This window comes from Dasypus novemcinctus, chromosome 4, assembly GCF_030445035.2.
Source record: "Dasypus novemcinctus isolate mDasNov1 chromosome 4, mDasNov1.1.hap2, whole genome shotgun sequence".
Classification (NCBI taxonomy): Eukaryota; Metazoa; Chordata; class Mammalia; order Cingulata; family Dasypodidae; genus Dasypus; species Dasypus novemcinctus.
Genome location: NC_080676.1, coordinates 162,921,293 through 162,949,214, shown reverse-complemented (window position 1 = coordinate 162,949,214; position 27,922 = coordinate 162,921,293). Strand labels below are relative to the sequence as shown.

The window sequence follows — 27,922 nt, the reverse complement described above, 5'->3', positions numbered from 1 at the left end:
GCTGGAGCTGCTCCTGCAGCTTTCATGCCTGGAAAACGGCATCCCTGGGTCCCTACCTGCTGCCGTTTTCTCCCCCAAATAAAAAACGAATCGGAGACATGTCTGGTGGAAACAAGTTTATTACAAACTTAGGAACTCTGGGCCCTGTGAGCACGACATCAAGATGCTACAAAACATCAGGTGTGGGAAGAACTTCCCAAACCCCAGGAAATAATCCCAAGAAGCTCAACAGGCATTCATCTCTGATAAAAAAAGACAAGGACTCAGAGAAGGACGGCTGACAAGTTTTCCTGATCGGGAAAATGGAATCGTTCTTCCCATCTAGAGCAAGCATTTCCTAAGGGCGGGATTCAGGGTGAATGCCTGAAATCAAATAGCTTACGCTGCTCCCTATTGACCAACTGATGGGCAGTAGCCGTGGCTCTACAGTCTGACTCAGCACTCGAATACCTGCCGGGTGGGTAAGTAATGGCGGGACAGCTCTACGGGAAACCTGCAGCGTCTCCTCCCACCTCCTGGGGATGCGCAGTGGAGACGGGGGGGGGGCTGGTGGCCCGAGGCCCCTCTACCCGGGGAATTTGGCCAGCCGGCGCCGGGCCTGGTTCAGCCGCGCCAGCCGCTCCTTCAGGAACTTCCTCTTGTCGCTGGTGTCGCTGCGCTCCTTCAGGAGCCAGTCGTAGGACTCCTTGTCCTGCAGCAGCTGCAGCATGCTCTTGCGCAGCTGCAGCCCGTAGGTCTGGAGGACGAAGTACTGCACCATCAGCGGGATGTGGGTGGAGAGGCGGTTGCTGGCCTCCTGGAAGGAAGGGACAGTCCACAGGAGGGCTCTTAGAGAGACAACTCTGCACCAGGGGGCGCGGGCGGGGGTGTTGGCAGAGGCGCCACGGCAGGTGCAGCGGCAGCCGCGGGTTTGCGGCGCGGTGCAAACCCGGGCTCTGTATTCCCCCCGGCTTGCCCTGGCTAGTAAATGGACACTCTGGATGGAAGAGGGTTAAAAAAAATGCACAAGAGGAAGTGGACAGACCACGAAATCTACACTTTCAAACTATTAACAACTCTGGAGAAAAGCTTTTATGGCCTCTTTTTTTAAAAAAATCAACACCAGAATTATTTAGCAGAGAAGAAGCGGGGCCACCAAAGCTCCAGAAGGGAGCCGTCTGCCTCATGTGCACGTAGAAAGCTCGTTTTACCCTCCCGCTCTCCCTCACGCTCCCTGAGCCCTCTGTTAGTGAAAGTTTTCTTTCCCAAGATATGTTGATTGCTCAGTTGAGACAGACGGGTTGCAGAGCTGACGCAAGTTATATGACCCCTCTGTGCCTCAGTTTCCCTCACTAGAAGATAGGGATGGGATTAGCCCTGACCTCAGGGGACTGTTAAGGTTAAATGAGTGAAAAGAGAAGGCTGGGCAGGGCACATCATAAGTGCTTAGCGAATGTTGACGGAGAGGGTCAGCGAGACGGAAACACCAGGAGCCCGGCCTGGCCACCAAGTGACGCACAAGGCAGGAGAGAAGGAATGGACTGGCCAACGGAAGGCACGCGGGCAGGAAGAAGAGGGGGGCTGTGTCGTTTCGGCGAAGGATGCTGAAGCGGCCCTGGAGAATGGATACAAAGCCGAGAGGATATGGAATCTGACATAGCTTTTGAGACTTCTGATACAAATATGGCTACAGTAATCATTTTCTTCTCCCAGGAATCACCCAAAGACATCAAATCAAACAGCTCTGAGAGCAAACCCAAGCCCTCAGTTTTGGGGCGAGTCGGAGGCGGGTCATTGGCAGCCTCGGGGCCAGGTGTGCAGCTGCCCAGAGCTCAGGGCAGGGAGAAGCCACCTGGGGGGATGGGGACAGAAATCCCAGGGCAGGAGAGGGCAAATACTTCGATCCATCCCTGGGGACAAAGGTCGTGGTAGAAATCCTTCCTGGCACGGTCGAGTTTGGGGGGCAAACCCCATTAACGCTGGGGTAGACTAAGTTGTCAAGTGTGCAAGGAAATGGGCCTTCCAGGGGGTAATGCTTATCAAAATACAGCAAGCACGACCCCCTCCCCAGGAACCAAGCCCAGTGATTTATCCTCCAGACACACGATGGAGGGACGTTAGCAAGGGGGGTGTTAGCAAGACCAGAAACAAACTGAGCCCTTCGATATGGACTGGTCCGATATCCCACGTCCACAGAACGGGCTGCTTGGCTGCCATTTCAAAGAACGAGGCAGCTCGCCATGCACCTACAAGGAAATGAAATGGTCTCCAAGGTACGGGGAAAGAAGCCCGGTGCAGGACGGGATGCACTCTGCTACCCTTTGTGTAAGAACAGGAAGACGGATGTTTGCATATAAAGGGTCCCTCGGATCAGAGACACTGGAAGTGGCCAACCCTGGGGGACAGGGAGATACGGGACTGGCGATGGGGTGGGGTGGAGACTTCTCACCACCACTCATTGTACCTTTGGAATTCTGTACACGTGCGCGCATTACCTCTTCACAAGGGAACAGCTTGCTCTGTGAGGCCGTGTGCATGGCGGGTGCCAAGCTTGTCTGCGGTCGCTGCGGCTGCGCGCTCTTATCTCACCCTCATCGGGCTTCGCCTGTGCCCACGGCCTGCCTAGTCTGCAGGGCTTTGAGGTTGACGCTTGCAGGAGCACGGGCATCCCCTGGGAGCCCGTTAGACCTGTGGGACCTCAGGCCCTGCCACCCAAATCTGCAACTTTGTATGCAGGCTTGACTTTGAGCAGCCCGGGTCTAAAGCACGCGGATGGGGAGGCGAAGGAGCTCTCTGGTAAACCGAGAGAGGCGGACCAGCTTTACCTGATCAGGGTCACCCACACCACCGCAGCTCTGACTGCGGCGTACCTCTTCCGCAGGAAGAATTCGACTACCTTTCGCGTTATTTGGAATGCGCTGCAGCAATCAAGGCATGTCTATAGAAGGCAGCTTGCGTTAGGTGAGCGGCTGCTCAATTCTTACCCTGCGCTCGTCTCAATGACCCCTTGCAAGAGCCCTCTGCATCGATGCCATTTTATGGAGAAGAAGGCTGGGCTCAGAGAGGTTAAGGAACTTGGCCAGAGACCCACAGTCAGCCAAAACCAGACAGCGGAGGCTCGGGCCACAGCTGCCTGCTGAGGTCAAGCTGCTTCTACAGAGGCTCACAAGGGGCCGAAAGATGGAACTGGCAGAATTTCACCTTACAGAGAGGGCAAGACCGAAGAGAGAAGAGCTGAGAAGAAAGGAAAACACTTAAAACCGCCATTCCCAGGCCGTGCGCGGGCTCACCTGCTGGTAGGCGACCAGGTGCTGGAAGATTTCGGCCATGGAGGACTCCGTGGTAGAATTCTGGTTCAGGAACGGTTCACTGACTTTCTTGGACTTCTTTTCATCCTCCATTTCCTTCTCTCTGACCTTCTGTAACGCGCTCCTATAAACTTTATCCTGGCAATAGACGATCTGTTCCATTTGGAAGTGAAGGTGGATCAACTTCTCCGCTTCCTTTTCTTGTTCTAATCTAATGTCTTCAATTTTGGACTACGGTAAAAGAGAAACATAACCACGTTCTCCTCGAGAAACTAACCCCTGGGTTAAAAAACAGACAAGGGAATCTGAAAAATCCCACGAAGACCAGGTTATCCGAGGTGAATGAAAATTATACATGGCTTTGGGACAGCCCTCTGCACCCCACCCTGGCTTATCTAAGATGGGGTTCCCACAGCTGGCGGAGGGTTGAAATCACCCCCAAATCTCAACCCCACGTGTGGCCAGACACCACCCTCCACTTGCCCGTTTCTCCTCTCTGTGCTTTTACACCTGAGGACAAGGAGACGCATGCAATCACAGAGAGAGGAAGGGAAGGGAAATTGACGTCAGTCAGAGTTTTCCCTCTCCCGTTCCTGGAGCTGGACTAGAGGAACAGCTGCAAAGCCAGGGAAGGGAGCCTTCCGAGAACGTTCCGGATGCTCTGGCCTCGCGGGGCAGGCACGCGATGCACAGTGACACTCTTGCCATCTCCCTCAGTGCCTGGACAGCCACTTTGCAGGGCAGGGAGTAAGGGCGTGGCTCGACCCCTCCCACCCCAGGGCAAGGCTGGTCTCCCGCAGGGGAGTCCTGCTGAGGATGGGGGTGGGGGGGGAATGCTTCCTGGCTACTCCTGCCCCCTGGTCCCCGGAGTTCTCGTTTCCCCTCATCTTTTCTTCTTCTCTCTTGAACGAAACCATTTTCATATCTGGCTTCTTCCATGAGTTTCTAGATTGGGGGGTTCTTTTCTCTAGGTGTGCTCAGCTTCTGCATTCGCTGTGGCTCTTTCGTTTTATCCTAAATTCTCTCTTTCTTCCTCTCTCTCATTGCTCTTAACCAGACATCACTGGTAACATTTCCCACCGGCAAATAGCCCTAAGTTAAACCATGGTCTCCAGTTACTAGTACAGTGATAAAAATAGCTCTCACAGTGGTAACAAATGGTCCACACCCATGCACCGTGTAAATAACAGGGCGGTACTTGGGAATCCTGTATTTTTGCATGATATTCTGGGAACCCACAACTTTTCTAATAAAAACAAAGATTCTCCCGTGAGCAGAGTTAACATCTGCTTCTCCAAAAACACAATGCCTTTGAGATGAAGTTGAAATGGTCTTAATCTAAGAAATCTATTTTATAGTATCAGGCTTAATTTAAGAAAAACAACAGCATTCAGGTGGCTACCTTGGCTGTTCTGTGGAGGTTAAAAAATTCATCAAAATGTTTTCCCGAAACTTCTGTGAAGGCAAGTCGGACCATATCTGGTGAAAGAAAGAGGAAGTTCAGTATTGGTAGATTCATTTGTAACCTTCACAGATTGCAGATAAGAGGACCAAAGGTAAGAAAATTTCCTCCCTCCCTCTTTTCTTTGCTACTGAAGCAGGAATGTGTGATGTCTTAGTTCAGTGAACTTCAACCTTTTTGCTCAAGAACTCTCTGCAAGAATTTTTAAAACACGAAATGTCCCCTAGAATACATTTATTTGACATTTAAAATTTTCATTAAATTGTGGCAAAAATGTAGCAGCCAGCAAATTATAAATATATTAATATTTTATAATAAAACTGTCACACCACCCTTTTAAATGTACCAATGGATATAAATGTTCACATTATCTATTTGAAAAAAGATGCATGGACAAGCTCTTATTTAAATCAGGAAATGTGTAGTACTTCCTTCTATTTTTGAAACTCCTATTCCCATTCCACTTCCCCTGGAATTTCATCCGAACAGAAGAGGCAGTGTCTTTAGGCTGCGAAGTCTTGGATCGATCCCCACATGACATCTTTCGGAAACAGAAGTATGTGCACATATATTGATTTTAAAATTTTTTCCAATGACTATAAGGCTCTAAGTATTATAAATTTTCTTCTGGTGTGAGTTACAGGCACGCAATTAACCAAAATGACACAATTATAGATTTTGGTATAAAATTATTAAGCTTAAGAAGTAAACTTTGATTGGAAAAAATCTCTTAATGAGACATATGGGGCTGTCCCCCAACTCCTCCCCATTCATTTTGGGATCCATGAATGATTATTATAGAACCCAGACAGGGTTCATCTGTGCACAGGAGCACAGAAGGCTGAGCGGGGATTCTGTCAGCCAAGGAGCGCGTGAGAGGCCGCTTGATAACGTCTCGGAAACCACACGAGCAAAGGCTTCTGAGAAGAGGGCGCTCTGCAGCACCGAAAGCAGCGTTTCTCCCCGACCAGCTGCGTGGAGTCCACTGCCTTGCAGGATGGCAGCTGGACCATCCAAGTTCAAAGCACTTCAGAATGTTCTAGACATTTCCACAACATACAGGCATCGAATCACAGGCCTTACTTCTCAGAGATTCCAAATAAGCTGAGTCTTAGGAGAGTGTGAAGTAACCCCAGAGGTGGAGGAGAACTCTGGCTTGGGCACTGGCTTTCCCTTCCCTAGAATAAAACGTCTAAAAGTGAAACAAAGTACTCACCAGTCACGACGTGAAGCATAAGGAGAGCTGGCTCTTCCAGTGCTTTGATTTGCTCTTTTATGATCGTCTCAAACGTCCTGAAATTCACAAAGCCTGGCAGTTCTCTGCCACGATACTGATTTTCAAATTTCCAGATTTTTTTACATATAGCATTGAAACCTACAATAGAAAATAAAAAGGAATCATTTTGCAGAACAGATCTTGCAGGCTTTTCCACAGGATAACATCCTGGACTTTCTGAAAGCACAGAGTGGCAAGAGGAAATCCGATCAAACCGGTTTGGGTTGAAAAATATTCAAGGATTACAATAAAAACTTTGGCCGCTCATCTTCTCAAGGCAAGGGCAGGGCCAGGGTATGGGTTGAAAAATATTCAAGGATTACAGTAAAAACATTGGCCACTCATCTTCTCAAGGCAAGGGCAGGGCCAGGGTATGACACCAGAGGCAGACCACATGCCTGAAAAGGTATTTGAGGATGCGATTTTGTGCATCAAATTTGATTTTTACCAAAGAGATTGTATCATGATGGCAGGATATATTCCTTGCCCAGAGCCATAAAAAAACAGAGAGTACCCTGGACGCCACACTGAATCCACTTGACATCACCTTCCCTTGTGCTGTAGCATTGTTGTAGAGAAATCGGGTGTGCGCGGTATCGAAGGCCAGGACTTGAGAGTACCGAGAAGGAAGTTGGTTTATTTCGACTGGCCGGGTTCGGCGGACTCTCGTCCTAATAAAAACTGAGCTCTGAATAGAATTTTGGGTTCCCTTTTATACAGAAAAGATATAAGGGTAGGGAGTTAAATGGTGCTTTTGTGAAAGAAAATGACTTTCCTTGTTAGTTAAGTGTTTGAGTACCAGATAAGTTTTTTATAGTACCCCCATATTTTAGGTGAGCTTGAATTAGCATATCCCTCACATCTCCGGTGAGCTTTAGCATATCACTCACATCTCAGGTGAGCTTGAATTAGCATATCCTTCACATCTCCGGTGAGCTTGAATTAACCTATCTTCCACACCTAGTCTGGAGGCAACCCTAAATACACATCTGTCTTATATCCTTTTTGAACATTCAGAGACTATAGGGCCTATATTACTTATTTGGCCATCTTGGGCACTAGGTACTCTTGGAAACAATTTTGAATTTATGTACAGACTATATCAGCATGAGTAAGTATTTCTAGATCAAATGGGACAAGAGTATCAAGACAAATAAAATCTTATTAATGTGAGACAGTATCACTGCTTACTTTAAAAACACTTCAATTTTTGTTCTTTATACTTATGCAATTCTGCTTCACCTCACACACAAGTCTCAAGGACGGCTCTCTGAAGAAATTCAGAATCGTCAGGCTTCTCTTTTTGAGGAACCAAGCAGGAACAGGAGTCTTGCCATCCTCTTTTGGTCAGCAGATACTTTCCCTTAGGGACTTCATATTTTCTATTGCGATATAATCCACAGACTACGAAGTTCACTTTTAAAGTATACAATTCAGTGAGTTTTTTGAAACATATTCACAAAATCGTGGAATCATCCCCACTATGTAATTTCAGGATATTTCTATCACTCCCAAAAGTAACCTGTACCTCTTAGCAGTCAGTCAGCGTTTGCAAGGCTCACCCGGGTTGTAGCATGAGCCAGGACTTTGTTCTTTTTTATGGCTTTTTTATTTTGTTCTTTTTTATATACCATTGTACAGAGAGACCACAGTTTGTTTATCCAGTCATCAGTTATTTGGGGCCATTATGAGTAATGCTGCTATAAATAGGTGTGTTCAAGTTTTTGGGTGGGCCTATCTTTTCAGTGCTCTTGGATTTATAACCTGGGAGTGGAACTGCTGAGTCATACGTTCACTCCATGTTTCTGGTTGAAATCAACCAACCGTTTCCCAAAGCAGCCCCACCATTTTACGTTCCCATTAGCAACACAATTTCTCCACATCCTGTCCAACGCTGGCTATTGTCTGTCCTTTTTTATTATAGGCATCCTTGTGGGTATGAAGTGGTATTGCATCATGGTTTTGAATTGGCATTTCCCTGGGGGCTAATGACGTCGAGCATCTTTTCCTGTGCTTATTGGTCATCTGAATATCTTCTTTGGAGAAATGTCTATTCTAATAATTTGCCAACTTAAAAATTGTATTATGCCTTTTGATTTTTCAGTAGTAAGAATTCTTCATATATTCCTATATTCTAGATACTAGATCCTTATTAGATAGATGCTTTGCAAATGTTTTCTTCCATTCTGTGTGTTGTCTTGTTATTTTCTTGAGTGTCCTGTTATGCACAAAAGTTTTTTATTTCGAGGAAGTCCAGTCTAGCTAACTTTTTCTTTTGTTGTTTTTGCTTTAGATGTAAGAAACTATTGCCTAATCCAAGGTGATGAAGATTTAAATCTATGCTTTCTTCTAAGAGTTTTATAGTTTTAGTTCTTACATTTAGGTTTTGATCCATTTTAAGTTAATTTTTGCATATGGTGTGAGGTAGGGGTCAAAATTCATTCTTTAGCATAAAGACATCCAGTAATTTGTAATTTATAATTTTTGGAAGGAATTTAACATTTTTTAAAGAGTGGACTATTTTCTCGTAGGCCGTGTATTCGTTTCCATATTGTTATAAGCTGGGTGGCCTAAAACAACAGAACTTTATTCTTTCCTAGGTCTAGAAGCTTGCCGTCTGAAATCTCAGTGTCTGCAAGATGATTTTCACTGGAGGGTGACTCCATTCCTCACCCCTCTCCTGGCTTCTGATGATTCCAGGCAATCCTTGGTGGTCCTTGGCATCACTGCAATGCCCGCATCTGTCATCACACACCTTCTCCCTGTGCACCTGGAGCTCTGCATCTCTTATTAGGGCACCAGTCATTAGATTTAGACCCAGCTGAGATGGAGTCATCTTAATTAACACATCTGCAAAGATCTTATTTCCAATAAGGTCACATTCTGAGGTTCGGGTGGATGTGAATTTTGGGGCTACTTGCCGTACGTGCTTATTATAATAAGCTTGCCGACCAGTGTGGGAGGGAAGCCCTTGGGAAGGGAGGAGGGTTCAGAGAGGGGCAGAGTGGGGCTAATGGGAGAGGACACCGTATGGCAGGTGTTAGGGACTGAATCACATCCCCTACAGGGTCATGTTCAGGACACCACATGGCAGGTGTTAGGGACTGAATCACATCCCCTGCAAGGTCACGTTCATGTGCCAACCCCCAGTGCTGTGGGTGGTGAGCCCATTGGCAAACAGGATCTCTGATGATGTTATAAATTACAGTGAGGCCAAACTGGATCAGGGTGGCCCGCACCCCACGAGTGGAGTCCTCACCAGCAGAGGAAACCTGGACACAGAAGGAGGCGGCAGGCAGACGGAGAGACGGATGTGATGGAGGCAGAGGCTGAGGTGTGCATGGCTGGAGGAATGCTGACTGCAGAGGAAGCATGGCCCTGCTAACGCCTTGGTTTTGGCCTTCCCACCTCCAAAACAGCAAGGAAATAAATTCCCATTATTTAAGCCACTAGTGCATGATATACTCTGTTGCTGCAGCCTGGGAAACTAAGGCAACAGAAGTTCAACTCTTTGCTCTCTGGACTTAGCAGCAGCCAGCAGCTTGGGAAGGGAGGATAGCCAGCAAGTGAACATCCCAGAAATGGCACAGGGCTTCCCAAATGTCTTTCCACCCAGAAGAGTTGTCATTTATCCCACCTGGACCTCCATGCCCTCTGTCGAGGATCAGGGATGTAGCCTAACCAAAAATTTGCATAATTTATTTTCTCAAGTTTATTACTCAAAGCCATTGAGAACAGCCAACCTGAGCAGATCAGATGAAATCAATGGTGGTACCCCACTGAGTCGCTTGAAAAGTTACTTGAAATTCTCCTCAGCCACTGCAGCTTCTATGATTCCCTTTATCTTCCTGAAATACTAGAAAATAGGTTTCAGATCCCATTTTCTACCTTTGTCTGGCTCCTGAGACTTTGAAGATGCAGGGATAGTATGTATGCAGCATGATGTTTTATTTTCCCTTTATCACCACCACTACAGATCCATTGAGAGAAATTCAGGCTTCAAGACTTTGGCCCATTAATCATGATTGGGTCCAGATATTTTGGTGGCAGAACCATTTGTAGCACACAATGTGATGTTTACTGTTGAGGGATGGCTGGTTTTTCTAGAAGCTCCGACTGACTTGATTAATTTGCACTTTCCCCCTAGGGGTTCTCGGAAATCACTAACACCTGCTTGCTGGCCTAAGTTCAGTGCAGCGGAACACAGCAAATCTAACGCTTCTGGCAGGTACCGGCCTGTGGCTTTTGTGTCACTAACGCCTCACTCTGGCCACCCCACCAACTTCATCTTCTCCCCCACCAGCCTCCGTCTCAACCCAGCACACCGGCTCTACGACAGCACCTCACACTCACTTTTTTGGAAGTTGACTTCAATTACATTACTCCATTTGCCGAACTCATTTCGGAGTCTGGTAAACAGGCGGCACTCTTCCTCCTCTACCAATTCTTCCCCTTGTATTAAAGTATTGATGGCTTCGTTAAATGCATTAATTTTCTGTCAAGAAGGAAGAAAATCAGTATAAGTGGAGACACTCAGAACACAGGTGTCAAGGGGTTTCCACGGCGGTGTGTGTGCTGAAGGTGGGTGGGCCGTTCTTTGCCTCGTAGGGGGTCACCGTGCATCACTCTTCTTACTACCCGTGAGACCCGGGGGGGAGCTCTCACGATGACACGAATACAACCGTCACGCAACAGACAGACAACACCACCTCTCCCTGCCTCGCTGTCCAGCTCCTCCCTCGGCCCCTCCCCCTTTGGGTACCAAGTGTGCAGAATTCATTTGGACCGGCCTTGGGGGAGTGAAGAAGTGAATCAGGCACACGATCCCCCTTCTGGACAGTGACGCACGAGTCTCCACCCCGACGCAGGGGGCAATACTCACATCAATCAGGAAGAACATCTTTTCACTTTCCTCTTCCGGTATATCCACGCCACACTTTTGTAATGCCTCTGCTGTTTTCTCGTGACTCTCCTTTATTTGGTTTTCTAACAGAGGCAAGGTTTTCTGAGCAAAGTAGAAAGAAAAGAATGGTTACATATAAATGGATAAAAAATGCAAAGGAGACCCCTGTATCCAAACTCTTTTTGACAGGAGCAGAGGAGCTGCTCAGTAGATTTGATTCCTCAGCCTCCTCTAAAGGGAGGATTTTCCAGATGGGGAAGGCAATGCCAGGGGGCCGCTGCGTTCCATCCGGCCCTTCCCAGCTTCCCACTCTTTTGGAAACAGCCTGCTGAGCCACACTAGGTGCCTTGTTGCATGGTTCCCTGGCCCTGTAAGAGCCCCTTAAGGGGCAACTCCATCTAGGATTGTTTTATATATACCTTCTCCACAGAGGTATTAGAAAGATCCACTTGTCTCGCGGACTCTTCAAAAGTAGTTGGAACGATTTGAGACTCAACAACTTTTATGTTGTTTTTAACAGAGAAAGTATGAGGGATTTTTGTTCCTGATTGAGTGGATACGTTCAACCACAACCATCTAAAAAGGCTGGTGAAGATGTAAAAAGCCCCCTTTTAAATGCATCAATGAGCTGGCAAGTTAATAAGACATACTCAGAGCCCCAAGTGAGGTGACAGTGAGAACTTGGGGATACAAGAGGAAAGCAGTACTGAAGCCAGATTGCACTTGAGGGTACCTCAAACCTGAAGGTTTAGAGTGTGACTTACTGCGGGGGCAAAAGGTAAAGCCCTGGGTGGGCCTCCTCAAGGTGGGGAGCCTAACGAGAGAGCACCCTCTTTCTGCATAAACCTGGGACCTGAAGAGCTGCACTCTTATGATAAAGGTAAACTAGAAGCAGCCCTATCTTCCACCCCTGCTCCTGGAACTGCTTGGAAAACTCTGAACTCTGGCACCTGAGGGCTCTGGGAGAAGCAAACACTGACCCTACTTGGAGGAACCCATTTCCAACCCAGGCTTCTACACAGCTCAAGGGCCTGAAAAAGAGAGGCTCACGGTCAAAGCTCCAGCCCCAGAGACACAAGGCTTTGCAGGTGACCGCCAAAAGAGAACCTACATGCCAGGGCTTCCGATACTGGCATCATCATATGCAAAATATGACATAAATGCATGCAAAGAAATCTTTACAAAGGACTGGAAATTTGCAAAAGCAAGAGATTTTGTAGGGGAAGATTTGAAAAAAAGCTGCACACAAATGAAAAAAAAGAACCTCTAGAAATGAACATTATGATAATTAACGTTACCCAAGGAATTGTGAGGCTGGCTGGCAATGAGAAAGAAAGAGTTAGGACGCTGCTCCTAAGATTTTCATTTCATTTGGGCCACGTGTCCAGCCTAGCACCTTCCCACTCAGAGCGAGGGCCACGCTGCATCAGCAGCATCTAGGAGCTGGCTAGAAATGCAGAATATCTCAGGCCCAGCTCAGATCGCCTGAGTCAGAATCTGCATTTTCACGAGAGCCCCAGGTGATCGCGTGCAAGCCAAAGGCTGAGAAGCTGGCACTGTTTGGCTTTATTCCTGCAGAGCTTGGCTCTCAGGCCGGTGGGTGCTTACGGAGATGTGTGTGATGAGTTCAGTAGTCAGTCTTTCTGCCAGGTGGGGAACCGTGGCCTTCCCTTCCTCCAGGAGGACCCTGAGAGAGAACACAAAGCACGGGTTTCCCTTTTTCTGCAGCCACCAATTGCACACCTGCCTTTTGCCATGGGGGACATCCCAGGCATATTTGGTTACTTCCCAACTGAATGGACTGCCTTGCAAGTGGTACCCCCAAAATATCCAGAACTGGATTATAAAGAATTATGATTGAGTTTTAGCAATCTTGGATATTTAAACGATGGCATAGAATTACTCCTTCCAGCTGGTATGATAATGTGTCACTCGAGGCATCTGACTACAGAATAAGTCTTTATAAAAATTCACAAAGGGAGCAGATGTGGCTCAAGAAGTTGAGCGCCTGCTCCCCACATGGGAGGTCCCTGGCTCAGTTCTTGGTGCCTCCTAAAAAGCAAAACAAAACAACAAGCAAACAGACAAAAAAACCAACTGAGGGGAGCCAAAGTGGTTCAGTGGTTGAGCACCAGCTTCCCATACACGGGGTCCCAGGTTCAATCCCCAGCCCCAGTACCTCAAGAAAGAAAAAATACACATATACACCTAGAGATACGTTTTCATCACACACTCCTGCCCCTATATGCACCCTATAGGTGTCAGTAATACGCAAAACATAAAGGTACGCCTTTATTAAAATATACTCATGCAGGTTTTCATAAGTAAATACTTATGCAAATACGTAACACTTAAGTACATACTGCCTCACTGCATGGGGGAAGGCATTCTCCCCTAAGATAAGATCTTCAACAAACACTTGTCTCACTGTTTCCAAATGTGCGTTAACAGGGGGGGCTGTTCCAGAGCTTTCTACAGTGAAAAGGACCTTCTGGGAGAAAAGGCTCTCCATGCCCGAGGGTCAGCATCTACACCTGCCACCTACCCCAACACGCCTCCCGGCTTCATGGGAGGACGGAACGTGATCACGTTTGCACGGCACTCGCAGCTCCGCCACAGCTGCACACGTGCACCCACGAGGGCTCGCTGGGCACCTTGCTTTTCTCAGACTGTATCCTAAACACCATTCCACGTCCATAAATGGTGCCACCACAGCACTTTAGGGGCAGCAAACCACTGCTGTGGCTTGATTCTCCAGCCCAGCCTCCACACGTACCGCACAGGCCCCTGCTGACTTTCCCGGGTAGAATTCCCAGCGCGGTCAAGGCCTGCTGGCCTGTTCTGGAACCATGCACGGAAAGGCGGAGCCGACCCGGCTTGGTCAGCGGGGCCGAGCAACCACTCCAGCTCCCCGCCACCTCGACCTCTTCTCCTAAATCTAACCCATTTTATCAGTCTTTTCCTCTAAAATTTTTTTTTTGCTTTAGATATTAGGGTTAGAAAGGTCTTCCCCACCCCGGGATTATAAACTAAACGTCGACACCTTCTTCTGGGATGTTTGTGGTTTCCTTTTTTTACCATGTAATTCAAAAATTCAATTGCTATTTATTTTTGTCCAAATTATTAGGTAAAGGCACAATGTAATTTTTTCCAAGTCTTAACAGTCATCCCCGTAGCACTGGCTGAATAAATTGAAACAATACAGCCCACTGATTGGAAATGCCCCTTTTATCATATATTAAATACACAATAAATACAAATATCATATATTAAATACACATATCATATATTAAATACACATTCCAGGCCTTCTACTTTTGTAACTCTGCTCTAGTTACGCTTTTATTCTGATTCCTGCACCACATTGATTTAATTATTGTAGCACCCCCCTCCTGACTTTACTTATTTAAAATTTTTGCAATCTTCTGTGAACGCCCAATTTATTCTTCCAGGCAACTTCCATAATCACTCTCAATGTAGAGACTCACTCAGACACACGCAGCCCCTACGTTTCAAAGCGGGAATTTTCCCCAGCAAGGACGAACCACCTTTCCTTCCTTTCAGGTCCCCATCGGGCATACCTAAAATTCTCGTGGTTCTCAAAGAAGGCCCTCTCCTTCTGCAGCGCGGTGGCCAGGCTCAGCCGGTCCTGGATGTCCTGCTGGCCCCGGCACCTGACGATCATGTAGCCCTTCTTCAGGTGGCACACCAGGTTTCTCACCACATCCACGACCTTGTCCTCTGTGCCTCTGTCCACCAGGTCGGGCTTGGTCAAGATGCCTGCGTGCGAGAGAATGCCGTGCATGCCAGTTCCCTCCCCGGGCAGGAGAGTCCCCTGGCCCATCGCCTCCCAGGGATTCCTCCCGCCCTCGCTTGGGGGGCAGACAAGAGCCCTTCCAGAATCCGGGTGCAAGGCGGCACCTGCTTGACCTGCAGCTAGGGGTGTGCAGAGGGGGCTGCTCTCCCTCCTAGCTGCCTGGCTCTTCCCCACATCCCCAGGGCATGCCCAAGGCCAAGGAGACAGAAGCAAGCAAGGGCCTTTTTATGTCCCTCCCTGCCCCCAGCAAATTCCAGCAGAATCGCCCCAAGGGGAGGGTTAAAAACGCAGAGTCTCAGGCCCTACCCCACAGACTCCAATTCGGGAAGTTTGGTGGGATCCAAGAGCTTGAGTTTCTAAAAATTTCCCCGTTCTTTGTGATGTAGGGGTGCCGGCATCACAGATCCAGCCAGGACCGGTGACCTAAGTTGTGGGGCCAGGTGTAAAAGGAATGGGCATGGCCCCTTGCTCGAACAGTACGTATTTCAAGACGGCAAGGGTGGAGCCTTACCACGAGCATCCCGCCCTTTAGGGGCAGGGCCCCCTGGGATTGCACAGGCTGTAAGCCCATGAAGCTGGCCCCACTCTGTGCCTGGGGTTTACCCCATCCCCTGGTACTTGTGCCTTCGTTGGGAAGCTCCACCCCAGGATATCCCTGCAGCAGCACAAGCCAGAGATGAAAGCAGACAAGTTAAGGGGGGTGGGGGCAGAAGGATGGACAGAGGCCAGGTCCTGAGGGACATGGGCTACCTCGACCCCAACTTTTTGTCATCGTGAAAATAAATCACCATTTGTTTAAGCCTCTGTAGTCAGGTTCTCTGTTACTTGCAGCCAAAGCATTCTTTTTTTTAAATAAAAATTTATTCAAGTATATCATTCAAACACAAGCATACAGAAACCCTAAATGTATGTTGAAATTTGTGAATTTAGAAAACAAACATGCACATCATCATACAAGGCTCCCACACATCTCCCCACCACCACCACCTTCCAAGCACATTCTTAACTGATGCAATTTGCCTTCTGATCTCGCCCAGTCCCTGGGTCCCAACACACCTGATAATAAAGGGGTGGCATTTAATCGAGTCCAGCTAACTGGCCTGAACAGCTATCACACTTGCCACCTTTGTGGTTCTTACCTGCTGGATGCAGGCCGTCCTGCGGCCGCCACCACCGGCCTGAGCGTGTGCCAAGAATCCCCCATCTGGATTTCAGGGGTGCTTTCCCTCCACCCACCCACTGCGCTTTTGAGGGCCTCCCCTCCTCTCACCTATGGTTCTGTCTCCGTTGGGGTCCACCTCCTGAGCCATGCTCAGTGCCTCCGTGGTCGCGATGTCCACGTTACTGGGCACCACCACCAGGTTGATGGTCTCCTGCCTCGTTATGTACTTCTTGATGAGGCACTTGATCTGGAAGAACACAGGAGGATGACTGGTGAGTGCTGCTAAGGGGGATGAGAGGTGAGACAGGTCCTGACCTTGCAGTTGCTTCAGGCCCTGAGTCCCAGGGGGATTTCCCCGAAAGAAATAACAATGAAGAAATGAACCCATAAACCCAACTTAGTGGCATGCCTTCTAAGCCAGTGTTAGGCTACACTAAATTCCCTGAAGCAGACACATAGATTAGGAAAAACCATAAGGCTTTAGCTAACCATCCTCTAAGACCCTGAATCAAATCTGATGGCCTCAATGAAACATGACACCAAAAATTCTCCAACTCATTCCCTAAATCTCTAATCCATAGAGTGAGATTCACTGATACTCAAACTATCCTTATGCCTATTTCTTTGCTCGCTCTCGCCATATAAAATCCCTTCCTAACTACTTGTTTAGATAGGTCACCAAATGTAACCATAACCAAAAATGAGTCATCACATAAAACAGAGAACAAACATAGCACATATTTCCAATTTTGCCTGCTTGCCTCACTCTCTCCTGAGAAGCTTCCATCAGACTTGACCAAGGAGCTTATGTGCAAGAGGCTCTTCAAAATCCCTACTCAAGCCCCTAAATAGGCACTCCTCAAATCACAGCCCTGAACTACTTGCTCTAAAGCAGTGCCTTCCCCCCACCCGCCAACCAGGGCTGAAATCTGAAGTTTCACCTGCCATCCGATGTCGGCCGGCTGGTTGCCCACAGCCACCCTGGTTATTCCTGGAAGGTCAATCAGGGTGAGATCTGGGACATCTGGGGAGCAGACCTCCAGGTTAATTAGCTTTTGACTGATTCCCAATCCTTCTCCAGCGATGACATTCTGGGCTAGAGATGAAGAAGGAAAGAAGAACTAGAGCTGAGGATGCAAGTGTCTCATGCCAGTGAACACTCTGAAAGCACCATCTACTCATGAGGATTCATGGACAAAGGCACCTTTCCTGATATTAGAACTAAAAGAGAACACAAAGGAGGCCTCCGTATTTTTCCTCCCAGTGGCTAGAACTGCCCACAGGGGAACTACTGGGAAGAGAAACATCTCCCATGGAAGACGCCCATCTGTACCAGCCCAAAGCTGACCAGAGTAAAGCAGCTCCTCCTGATGTCAGAGCCAAATCCTTCCCCCGGATGTCATAAGGAAATCACCAATGAAGGAAAATTCAAACAAATAAACACACGTCGGAACTCCTAAAACAGGAATTGGAAAATGATATGGGGAAAGGTGCTTATTTTAGGCAGATGAACTTTTGGCTGTTCATACTCTGTTAAGAGATTTCATTTTCCCATTCCTCCTTAACAATGAAAACTCTACAGAAATTTAGGATATGACCTTATCAAATCGGTAGCTGATGCCACTTTACTCTTTAGTCCTTTATATATTCAGAATGTCTTTTGAGTATGTTCTCCATCGATCTAGAAATTAGATTCAAAACAATAACAACAAAGGCACAGGGAGCAGATTTGGCTAACTGGTTCCCCAATATCCACTCACCCCACTTCCTAGGTAACAAAACCTTCATGTGTTCAGGTAGTCATGTATCAACTTAGATGAAAGACTCCATTTTACAGGCTTCCCTCTGGCTAGATGTGGTCATGAGATCAAATCCTGGCCAATGTGATATATGTGAAAATGTTACACGTAACTTTCAGATTGTATGCTAGAGCCCAGGGACGTGCCCTTTGCCAATTCCAACTGGCTGGAATGCCGACTTATTGACCAAATCGCTAACAGGCCCTGGGAACAGAGGCACATTGTGACAAGATGAAGTGGTCTGGGCTGCTGCCAACGTGGAACCCCAAGTTGCCCCTCGTTTGCCCACCTCTGGACTTGTGTGTGAGAGAGAAAGGGAACTCCCACGTTGTTGAGAGCACTGGGCAGTCGTTCCCTCACACGCATGGCCTCACGGATCCCTTCCATTCCTGGATGCATGCTCCTTTAAAGAGCGACTTGGCCACTTCTCTCATGGAGAGGACGCGTTTCTTCCTCTGCCCCTTGAGATCAGGCTTGATGATGTGCTTCTCTTTGCCCAAAGGCACACTAGAAACTGTGACGCCAGCAGACATCTGGAAGGTGCTCACACAGCGAGGCTTGTCCTCTCGCTGCTGGGAACCCTTCTGCCACCATGTGAAAAAACCCAGGCTAGCCTATTAGTGAAGGAGAAGTCAAAACGGAGAGAAGGACTGGCCATTCCAGCCAAGATGCTGGACGTGACTGAGGCCATCTACATCATCCAGCCCCAGCTGAGCCCATTCAGTCCATACCATCAGAAATGAAAAGTTTTAAGCCATCAGGTTTTGAGATCGGTTTGTTACTCAGCAAGGACTAACTCATACACAGTTATTTTGAGTTATCTGCCATAGGCAACCAAATGAATCCCACGCAATACAAAATATCATTTGGTCAAAATCATTAACTTTTTCTACAACAGTCAACAAATATTAAATGGTGCTTCTATATGTACAGAAGCCAAACTCATCTTTTCCTCCTGTTGGGTATCAGTTCATATCATGTTTGTACCTTCTGAAACTGAGTGAAACTTAAGCATGTGACATGTGAGAGGAAAAAAATTAAAATCAATAAGGAATAAGTTATGGATTCACGCACTCATAGGTGCAGCTCTTTGCCAATGACTGTCTTTATATTTTTTCTGGTGTTATTTCCCTTTTTAGATGTTTCCAATTAATCAAATTGATCTTTATGATTTGCATTTATTAGTCGCTACCAATAAATTAGTCTGAGCCAGAGTTGTGCAAACGCATTAACTTCCACCAGTTGTGAATAGGGTTCAGTGATGCTCCAGTCAGCATTTCAGAATCCTGTTTTTATAAGGTTAAGAGGGGTAAGAATTCCCTGGCCCCCGTGCCCAGTTCTGTGAAGTGAGAAATCCCCTGAGTAAGGGACAAATCCTCCATACATGGATACAAGCTCTAAATTTTAAAATTCCCATCATTCTAAGACACTTCATTCCATACTGTGATAATGACTGATGTCGAATTCGGTCCCAAAGCACTGGTCTTACTGAGGCTAAAAGAAGAGGTCGCAGGAAGCCCATCATGGAGAAGGGAGGAAAGGAAGAAGGGAGCAGGACAGCCAGGAAGGGAGAGTGGGAAATGCCCAGGGAGACTCCGCCCACTGCACAGGTGAGGAGGAGCCAGCAGAGGGCGCTCACCTTTATTGATCTCCTCTTCCACTTCCGAAGCATCCGAAATGTCAATCTCATAGTCCTCGTAAGTGACCTTCCCTCTCCACTTCTCTTCATTGGTAAGCTTTTTCAGTTTCAGCACCAGAGGACATCTCGTAACAATACCTAGGGGGCCATATCCACATCGGCTCTTACAAGTTCCACACGGTGGTCTCAGACCCGCGGTCCTGAAAGCTTTTACGTAACCGTCTGGGGAGCCTGTTCAAGACGCAGACTTCCTGGTCCCACCCTCTGACTCTCTGTGTCCAGGGAGGGCTCCCGGGACATGCTCTGTGAATATGCATCCCAGGGGATTCTTAGCTCCCTGATGCTCGAAAGCCCAAACTTTAGACTCCGCACTTCAACCCAGGGCTCTGCCATCATCAGCTCAGCCGAGAAACCGCAGTGGGAAATCCTGCACATTTAGGAAAACGTGCCCAGTGTCCCCCGAGATGTACGCTCTCATCCTGCTAGACGGGCGTGCTGCCCACGCAAGACCAGCTGACCCCGCCCTTCCAAACCCTCCTCACCTTCCGCACGCGGCTTCAAGAGCATCTCAGGGCCCCTCCCCGCGCGTGCGCCCTCACCGAGGGCTCCGGGCCTCGCTGGCCTTCTCAGCGCTGCAGCTCAGACCCACCCAGCAGCCTATCCGTCTTCCCTCCCGATCTGGGGGTGACACCTGCACTCCCCCTGCGCTAAGCTGGGGCCCCAAATCGACTTCCTCGGACCTTCCCCCAAGGGCTGGTTCCACACAACCCATGCAAAAGCGTGCGACGAGCGCGAGTTCTCACCGCTGCCCCTGGGGAGGGCGACCCCCGACAGGGCCTCCAGCACCGAGCTCTTGCCCGAGCTCTGGTCCCCGATGACGGCAATGGCCGGCAGGCTCAGGTCCTGCTCCACGCCCAGGGCCCGCAGGGAGTCGATGAGGTCAATGCATGGGCGCACCTTCTCCTCGTACTGGCTGCTCAGGTTCATCTCGGACCCCTGCGGGAGGCAGAAGCAGAGGATCCTGCCGTGGCGTCCCGGCCACGCACCATCGAAGATGGAGCCAGGCAAGAGGACGTGGCCCAGTGGTTAGGGCGTCCATCTACCACATGGGAGGTCCGCAGTTCAAACCCCGGGCCTTCTTGACCAGTGTGGAGCTGGCCCATGCGCAGTGCTGATGCGCGCAAAGAGTGCCGTGCCACGCAGGGGTGTCCTGGCATAGGGGAGCCCCATGCGCAAGGAGTGTACCCCGTAAGGAGAGCCGCCAAGCACAAAAGAAAGTGCAGCCTGCCCAGGAATGGCGCCGCCCACATGGAGAGCTGACACAGCAAGATGACGCAACAAAAAGAAACACAGATTCCTGTGCCGCTGACAACAACAGAAGTGGACAAAAAAGAACACGCAGCAGATGAACACAGAGAACAGACAACTGGGACAGGGGGTGGGGGGTGTAACAAAAACAGCAAAAAAAACCAAAGATGGATCCAGGTTGTGGTTCTCCTCCGGGAGCAAGTTGGATGGCATCTGGAAGGGTCCGACCACGCCAGCACCAGTCCCCAGGGCTGAAACCCCCAGGTCTGTCCGACTGGGTGCCCACCGGCACGCAGCCCGGTGCTCCTAATAACAGAAATCCACCCCAAAGACCCAGACGAGGGAAAAGATGAGCCGGAATTGAACAGAGCCCACCACGGAGGCAAGTGACAGCAGGTTTGAGAAAGATGCAACGAGCCAATAAAAACCACAGGCCGGCTTCCACTTCTGGCCACGATGGGGTAACAGGGGGGAGATTTGTTCTCCTTCTGGATAGAGGGAAAACTGCACAAAGTATTATGAACAACAACATTTTTCACACACCGGACAGGAGGCAGCACGGGGTTTTGGTCTCTGAGAGAAGGGGAAAACGGGTGTTGAGTTCTGAGAATTCCAAGCTTACTTCTCGGGGCAATTTCTATAGCACAGCACAGAGAAGGAGAAAAGAAAGCAGGAAAAGTGTAAAAAAAAAAGAGAAAAGAACAGAAGGTTGAAAAGACAACCTGCCAAAAGGGAGAAAATATTTGGAAACCATGTATATGATAAGGGCTTAATGTCTAAAATATACAAAGAACTCCTACAACTCATCAACAAAAAGAAAACCCAATTTAAAAATGGGCCAAGGATTTGTGCAGACATGTCTTCCAAGAAAATATTCAAATGGCCAGTAAGTATATGGAAAGATGCCCAATATCATTAGCCATTAACGAAATGTAAATCAATAACCACAATCAGATAGCACTTCGTAGCCATCAGGGCAGCTATTATTTAAAAATCTGAAAAAAAAAAAAAGTGTTGGTGATGATGCAGAGAAATGGGAACTTCTGTGCATTGCTGGTGGGAATGTAAAATGGCACAGCCACGGTGAACCCAACCGGGACCTCCCGTGTGCGAGCTTGGCGCTAATTGCCTGAGCCACCTCTGCTCCCTGCTGTGCTGCATCTCTCATTGTGTTTCCTCGCTGTCTCTTGGTTGCATCATCTCACTGTGTCACCTTGTTGCGTCAGCTTGCTGTCTTGTGTGTCTTTTCCAGGAGGCGCTGGGACCTGAACCTGGACCTCCCAGTGGTAGGTGGGAATGCAACCATCTGAGCCACATCCTTTTCCTTCATGCATTTTCTTTATAGCTTTGCCACCTATAGCTAAAGCAGGGTAGTCAGGGGATAAAGAGACAAATCTGCAACCTGGCGAAAACCTGCCGCCATTAAACACGTGGCCACGGACACCCCACAAGACGGCTGCTGGAAGGACCTTGAGGGAACCCCCATTCGGAACAGGATTTCCTCCGGAGAAGCCCCAGATATTCGCCAGGGGCCTCATCATCAGGCCCTCTGGGGGGACTGAGGGGTGGGGTAATCAATCAAAGCAGCCAACAGCTGGGACTCGTCCCCCGTCATTGACAAAGGGGCAGAATATAATTAATGGTTCAAAAAGCAAGGTGAACGCTAAATCGGCCCTTTCCCCTTTTTTCCTGTTCCTCCTTTTTCTACCCCTGCCTGGATCAGCACGCAACTAAACCTGGGCATCTGTCATCTGTAAGGGGGAGCCGTAGCCTGTAAATCAGCCCTCTTCATCTCTTTTCAGCCCCTTCCTCTCTACCTGGTACTTATAATGTATTTTTCTCCCATTTGTCTCCTCTCAGTTCCTTAATAAATTATTGGCCTAACTACACTGGCTTGCACTTAAAATTCACTTTTTGTAGCTTAGCCAAGAACCAAGAGAAATGCAGCAGCCTAACTCTTTCCCTAAACAGAGGCTGCTTCCAGTTGCCTGCTTTTGGAACTTCATCTGGGCGGCATCACTCCGCTGCCTCCTCTGGGACTTGCCTCTTTGATTGGGCATTGTCTGGGGACTGGGCATGACTCAGCATTTCTGTGCTCGGAAGCCGCTTCCTTCACCTCACTGCCCCATGGCGTGTCCTGTGGAAGCAGACCGCCATCTACCGTCCCTCCCCTGCTGAGGGACACCGCGCTGCTTCCAGGTCTCGCTATTATAAACAGCAGTGTCACGAAGGCGGCTCCTGGAGCGCAAGCTGCTACCCGGAGGGCCTCTCAGGACAGGGGCCTGGGAGTGCAGAGGGGGCCTGAGAATCTGCATTTCAAAAACTGATACCGGCGCTGACACAGCCAGGCCACCAGCGCTGACTTGGAAAAGGCCGGGCAGCTTCCAAAGGGGAGGGAGCGTGCTCCCTGCCGCCCTCCCCCCCCCCACAGCTACCGCCAGGCAGAGGAGGACTTTAGGGAGTGGGGCGATGGGTGGCCCTTCTCAATTTTCCATGCCTTTCAACCCTGCTGAACTTTGAAATGGAGTCACGGTGAAAGGAACTTGGTTTTAAAAATTTAAAACATCTAATGGCAGGAAGCGGAGCAGTTTCTAAGTGCCACGCTTTTACGTGTATTTAGGTTTCTCAGTAGCCACGTGAAGCAAACACACTGTTTTCACCCCCATTCGGAGATGGAAAACCAGGCTTACAAGGGTAAAATTAACCACCCAAGGTGATACGGCTGGAACCAAATTCAGGTCCGACTGATTCCTGAGCCCGCGTCTGGTTCCCACAAAGATTCCATCTTTGTCCTGGGAGGAGAGCCATCACACAGAGGGCGGACAGCTTGAGAGGGAGCCCTGACCTGAGCCGCCCTGAGCCCATCAGCGGCCCCCCTGCTCTCTCCCTGAAGTGTGCCCTCTGCTGGAGTCAGCTGCGACAAAATGTTGCAAGATGGAACCTAATAGAGTAGATTCCAAATCCGCATCCTCTGGCAGGAAAGATGAGCCAAGCTGGCTTCCTAGAGCAGCACCTCAACACTGTATAAAGAAGCGGCAGACTTGGCCCAGTGGTTAGGGCATCCGTCTACCACATGCGAGGTCCGCGGTTCAAACCCCAGGCCTCCATGACCCGTGTGGAATTGGCCCATGCGCAGTGCTGATGCGCGCAAGGAGTGCTCCGCCACGCAGGGCTGTCCTCCGTGTAGGGGAGCCCCACACTCAAGGAGTGGACCCCGTAAGGAGAGCCACCCAGCACGAAGGAAAGTGCAGCCTGCCCAGGAATGGTGCCACACATATGGAGAGCTAACACAACAAGATGACACAATAAAAAGAAACGAAGATTCAACAAAAAGAAACACAGACTCCCGTGCCGCTGACAACAACAGAAGCGGACAAAGATGCAGCAAATAGACACAGAGAACAGACAACTGGGGTGGGAGGGTAAGGGAAGAGAAATAAATAAATAAATAAAATCTTGAAAAAAAAAATACTGTTTAAGAGGAAGGCCTGAAACGGACACAGCGCACGTCAGCACTGGTGGTGACTTTCAGGTAACTTACCTTTTCCAGCCTTTTCTTCTCCAGTACGCACTCATCATCCGCATTTCCGTTTATTAAAGGAAGATTTTTGGATGAGTCAGGTCTTGCTTCTTCCACTTCAGAATAAACCATCTTCTTCCTTTATCAGTTAAGCCTAAAATCGAGCAGCTGGATCTTAGCAAACATCGAAAGCTGGACACATCCAATCAAGGAGCCAAAGCCACCACTAGAAGGGAAGCTCCAATGGGCAGCCCCTGGATGATTTTTCACTGCCTCCACCCCAGGGCCTCAAAGAGTGCTGGGAACACAGTGTGAGCGCCCTAACTCTTGACTGGCTGAAAGAGAAACTACAGGATGACCACGGAAGGAGGAAATGTAAGATGGAAAAAAAAATGCTGCATCCCAGCTCCCATGCCCCAAAAGATTGTGAAAAAAAAGTTAAGTAGTTTCTCTCACAATTTTATGTTGAACCTTAAATGTTTTTCATTATCAGTTTACATAGTTGCAGCGGATGTAATTTCTGATGCATTTTAAGAATCTACACTTAAAAATAAAATGGTCATAAAACTCCTTCAAATGGAGCCAAATAAGGGAATCAAAATATTATGGCAATTTGATATCCAAATTAAAAATATACGAACTTCCTCGACAGTACCAAACACACCACACCAGCACAAGGGGTTAATAAGAAGGCTGGATGTAGGAATCTTGTCTCTTATGCCTGAATAGTCTGTAAACTTCTCTAATTCAAATATATCTGAACTCGAAGTTGTTTTCACTGTTCTTTTGATCCTCAAATTCCTATTTCCATTTTACTTCTCCCTTATGAGCGTATCAATGGTATACATTTCATTCTTAAAAGATTTAACTGACCACTTTGTCGTGCTTGTCAGCAATGAAAAAAACATGTGGGCATACATTTGAAATTCATTTTTTTAAAAATTTCTGGGACCAAAGGCTCTAGATGTTAAGTTTTACAGCATATAGTAATCTTTGCATAAAAGTAAGTGAAAACATCTCTCTCATGAATTGAAAGAAAAATTATTAAAAACAAGGCACTGACTTACCTCCAACACACGCTTCTTTTACTGGAAGATGGAACGTTGACTGGTCAGGTAGAAACAGAGAACTGTTCTGCACCTCTATGAAATCATGCAAAAAATACAGATTAGAACACGAGCCAGGCAAATAATCCCCAAGGTATTCACTGCTGAGAAAGTTGTCAGGAAAGTCTCGAAGCCCTGCTCTGGTTGACACTACCTGGTTTTAAGGACAATGCACCTTACTAGGGACAGCAGTATTTAAAACTGCCCCTGTGCTGCACGCTGAGGTTTACCTGCCTCTAGGGCAGCCCCTGCTGATCTGGAATGGGAGAGGAGGCTGCACTTCTTTTATTAAGTGGGGAAAGGGCAATTATGAACGGCCATCCATTTTGAAGGGTACTTGTGGAAATGGCGATCTGGAAAATTATTCCCTAAAACCCCCCATGCCTTTGGGAAGACCTCTAGTGCCAGGGGTCCCAGGCCCCTTGCTGAAGACCTCAGCTTCACCTGCCTCTCTGGAGGGCCACAGCACGGTGGCCTCACTGGGGGATGACATCACCAGGTCACCAGGGCTCAACTTGACCAGGTAAAGCAGGACTTTATTAGCAAATCGCCTCCCCTATTGGTTTCATAAAGTGAGGGTCCCTGAAAGCAACATCTTGTCTAAAACTTAAATGTTGGGTTTTGTCTTAAACTTAAATGTTGGCCCCTTTCTTGGACATCTTGGGAAATGAGTTTGGATTGCAGGGGGCGGGCGATCTCCGCTTCTTACTCATTCAGTGCACGCGGCATCCAGCCGGGCGGGACTCTCACTGTGAGACTGAACTGAGGGGACTCGTCCACTTGGCCTGGGCAGGGGCAGCCCCTCCTGAGCCCCAAACTGCCCCAAAAAGGGCACAGGGCCCACTGCAGGGGAATCCCGCCCGCCCCATGCCTCTCTCTAGCTCTCGGCCTCCCTCACGGCTGCACCCCCACCCCCAAACCCTTTGGTCAGGGCCTTGGTCATTAGTGGGTCACATGTTTCCCACGGGCGGGATTACTGTGCCTCAAGGACAGGACCTGGCTCTTCTCTCACTGCTAGGATTAGGGTCAGGGTTAGGGTCAGGGTTTGCCCAGGGGCAGGTCGGTGCCACTCAGGTCCCCACTGTCCATGGGGACGGGGTGGGGGAGGGAGCTTGCTGGCTGCCCCTGGGTGTCCAGATTCCTGAGCTGAGCGTGGCTTCCAGACCAGACCCCACCGAGGGGCACAGGCAGGATTCAGAGATTCCCCTTCAGAATCCATCAAATAAGGACCGCCTACTTCCTAAGCAGACCCTACAAAATGCCCAAGGCGCTGAGACTCTGCAACTTCTCCGACAGAAAGGATTCGTAGAGCATCCCTGCAGAACTGGCGGCGGGCCGGGCGGCGAGTCCACGCGCGGAGGGGGCGGAGGGCGGGCGCGCCGCGCGACCCCCGCGGCTGACCATCAGGGGTCGGCATCATTTCATCCTGCTTCCCATACAACACGATTTCAAAGCTATTCAAAGCTTCCCAGGGACCCCCGTGCACAGGTCGGGCCAGCCGTGCCGCGGTGGCGAGGGTGCGGTTCCCGGCTAGGCTCCCGCATCAGTTCCCCAGGACTGGCCCCTCCCTCCATCCCCACACCCACACCACGGGGTCTCCGCAAACCCCAGCGGCCCCGGAGGCTGAGGCCGCCCCCACCCCCTCGCACATGCTGCCCGAGCTACCGGGAAGCGGGTCCCCGGCTCTGTCTCCAGCCCCTGGGGACCCCCTCCTGCTCCTGCGCGGGCCTCGTCGCCCCGCCCCGCGCAGCCCCGCATCCTCACCCAGACATCCGTAGCCCGGAGCTCCTGGCCGGGACGCCCGGCTCCAGCCTCCCTTAATTCAGCAGCGTCACCCAGGGCGCCTTGTGTTTGCGCCCCCAAGCGACCCTGTGACGGCCGGAGCCCTCGTTAAAGGAAATCTACACTGATTTTTATACCCACGGTCAGCGAGGGTCTGAAACTTTCTCAGTGCGCGCCCCCCTAGCCTGAGTCCCTCGGCCACCCCTCCTGACCGCCCGCCCCCTCCAGCAGAAAGGCCGTCTGTCTTAAGGGGGGGGCGGAGGGATGCAGTTTGGGATGGGACACCACGGAGCCGCAGCAGCGGGGTGGTCTTGCAGTCGGAGACCCCCCCATCGCCGCCGCTGCCGTTGCTATTATTACTATTACTATTACTATTGTTATTGTCACCGGAGGAAACGCCCCACCCGGGCATGCCCGCACCCAGGGCGCGGGTCTCCGCAGCCTGCCGGCCCAACGCCCCTCTCGGGGCTCCCCGCGCCCGGGCTGCCGGGGGGAACCTGCGGACCCCACAGAGCACGACACTCACCGGTCCCTGCGCTGCAGCCGCGCCGCCGCCGTCCCCGCTGCGCTGCGCCTTTTAAAGCACAGCCCCGCGCCGCCCCGTGCTCGGCCCGCCCCCGGCCCCGAGAAAACGAAACTTCCAGAAAGGAGCCGGCCGGCGCAGAAACGAAACCCAGCCGGCGTCGGCGCGCGAGGTGCACCCTGTCCCCGCTCGCTGCCCCGCGCGTGGGGGCTGCACCCTCGGCCTCTGGGGCCCCTCCCAGCCCAGGAAGGCCGCGCGCGCCCAGGGGCAGCAGCAGCCGGCGCGGGGAGCCTGCGGGAGAGGCAGGGCTTGCGCCGCTCGCCGCGGCGGCTGCACCC

General features: G+C 49.7%; 1 protein-coding gene across 1 annotated transcript; it reads right to left on the bottom strand.

The window, feature by feature from the left end:
- Positions 1–103: 103 nt before the first annotated feature.
- On the bottom strand, positions 104–27,922 carry MX1 (MX dynamin like GTPase 1). The gene is made up of 15 exons (XM_004466306.5): positions 27,588–27,922; positions 25,241–25,315; positions 24,195–24,327; positions 20,149–20,341; positions 19,346–19,483; positions 16,849–17,003; positions 16,016–16,154; positions 14,510–14,708; positions 12,537–12,615; positions 10,908–11,030; positions 10,379–10,520; positions 5,966–6,124; positions 4,690–4,766; positions 3,270–3,518; positions 104–796 (listed from the first exon to the last, which is right to left on the bottom strand). Exons 3-15 carry the CDS (start codon positions 24,303–24,305, stop codon positions 566–568), a joined length of 1,995 nt encoding a protein of 664 aa, XP_004466363.1. The 5' UTR covers positions 24,306–24,327; positions 25,241–25,315; positions 27,588–27,922; the 3' UTR covers positions 104–565.

Bases quoted from the DNA above. Each gene is read 5' to 3' on its own strand.
- MX1 (XM_004466306.5), bottom strand. From the start codon at position 24,305: ATGGTTTATTCTGAAGTGGAAGAAGCAAGACCTGACTCATCCAAAAAT. The intron at 6,125-10,378 runs GTGAGTGTGAGG...TTTCTATTGTAG, and splicing joins TGAAGTCAACTTCCAAAAAA to GTTTCAATGCTATATGTAAA. The intron at 4,767-5,965 runs GTGAGTACTTTG...TTCTTTCACCAG, and splicing joins TATGCTTCACGTCGTGACTG to ATATGGTCCGACTTGCCTTC.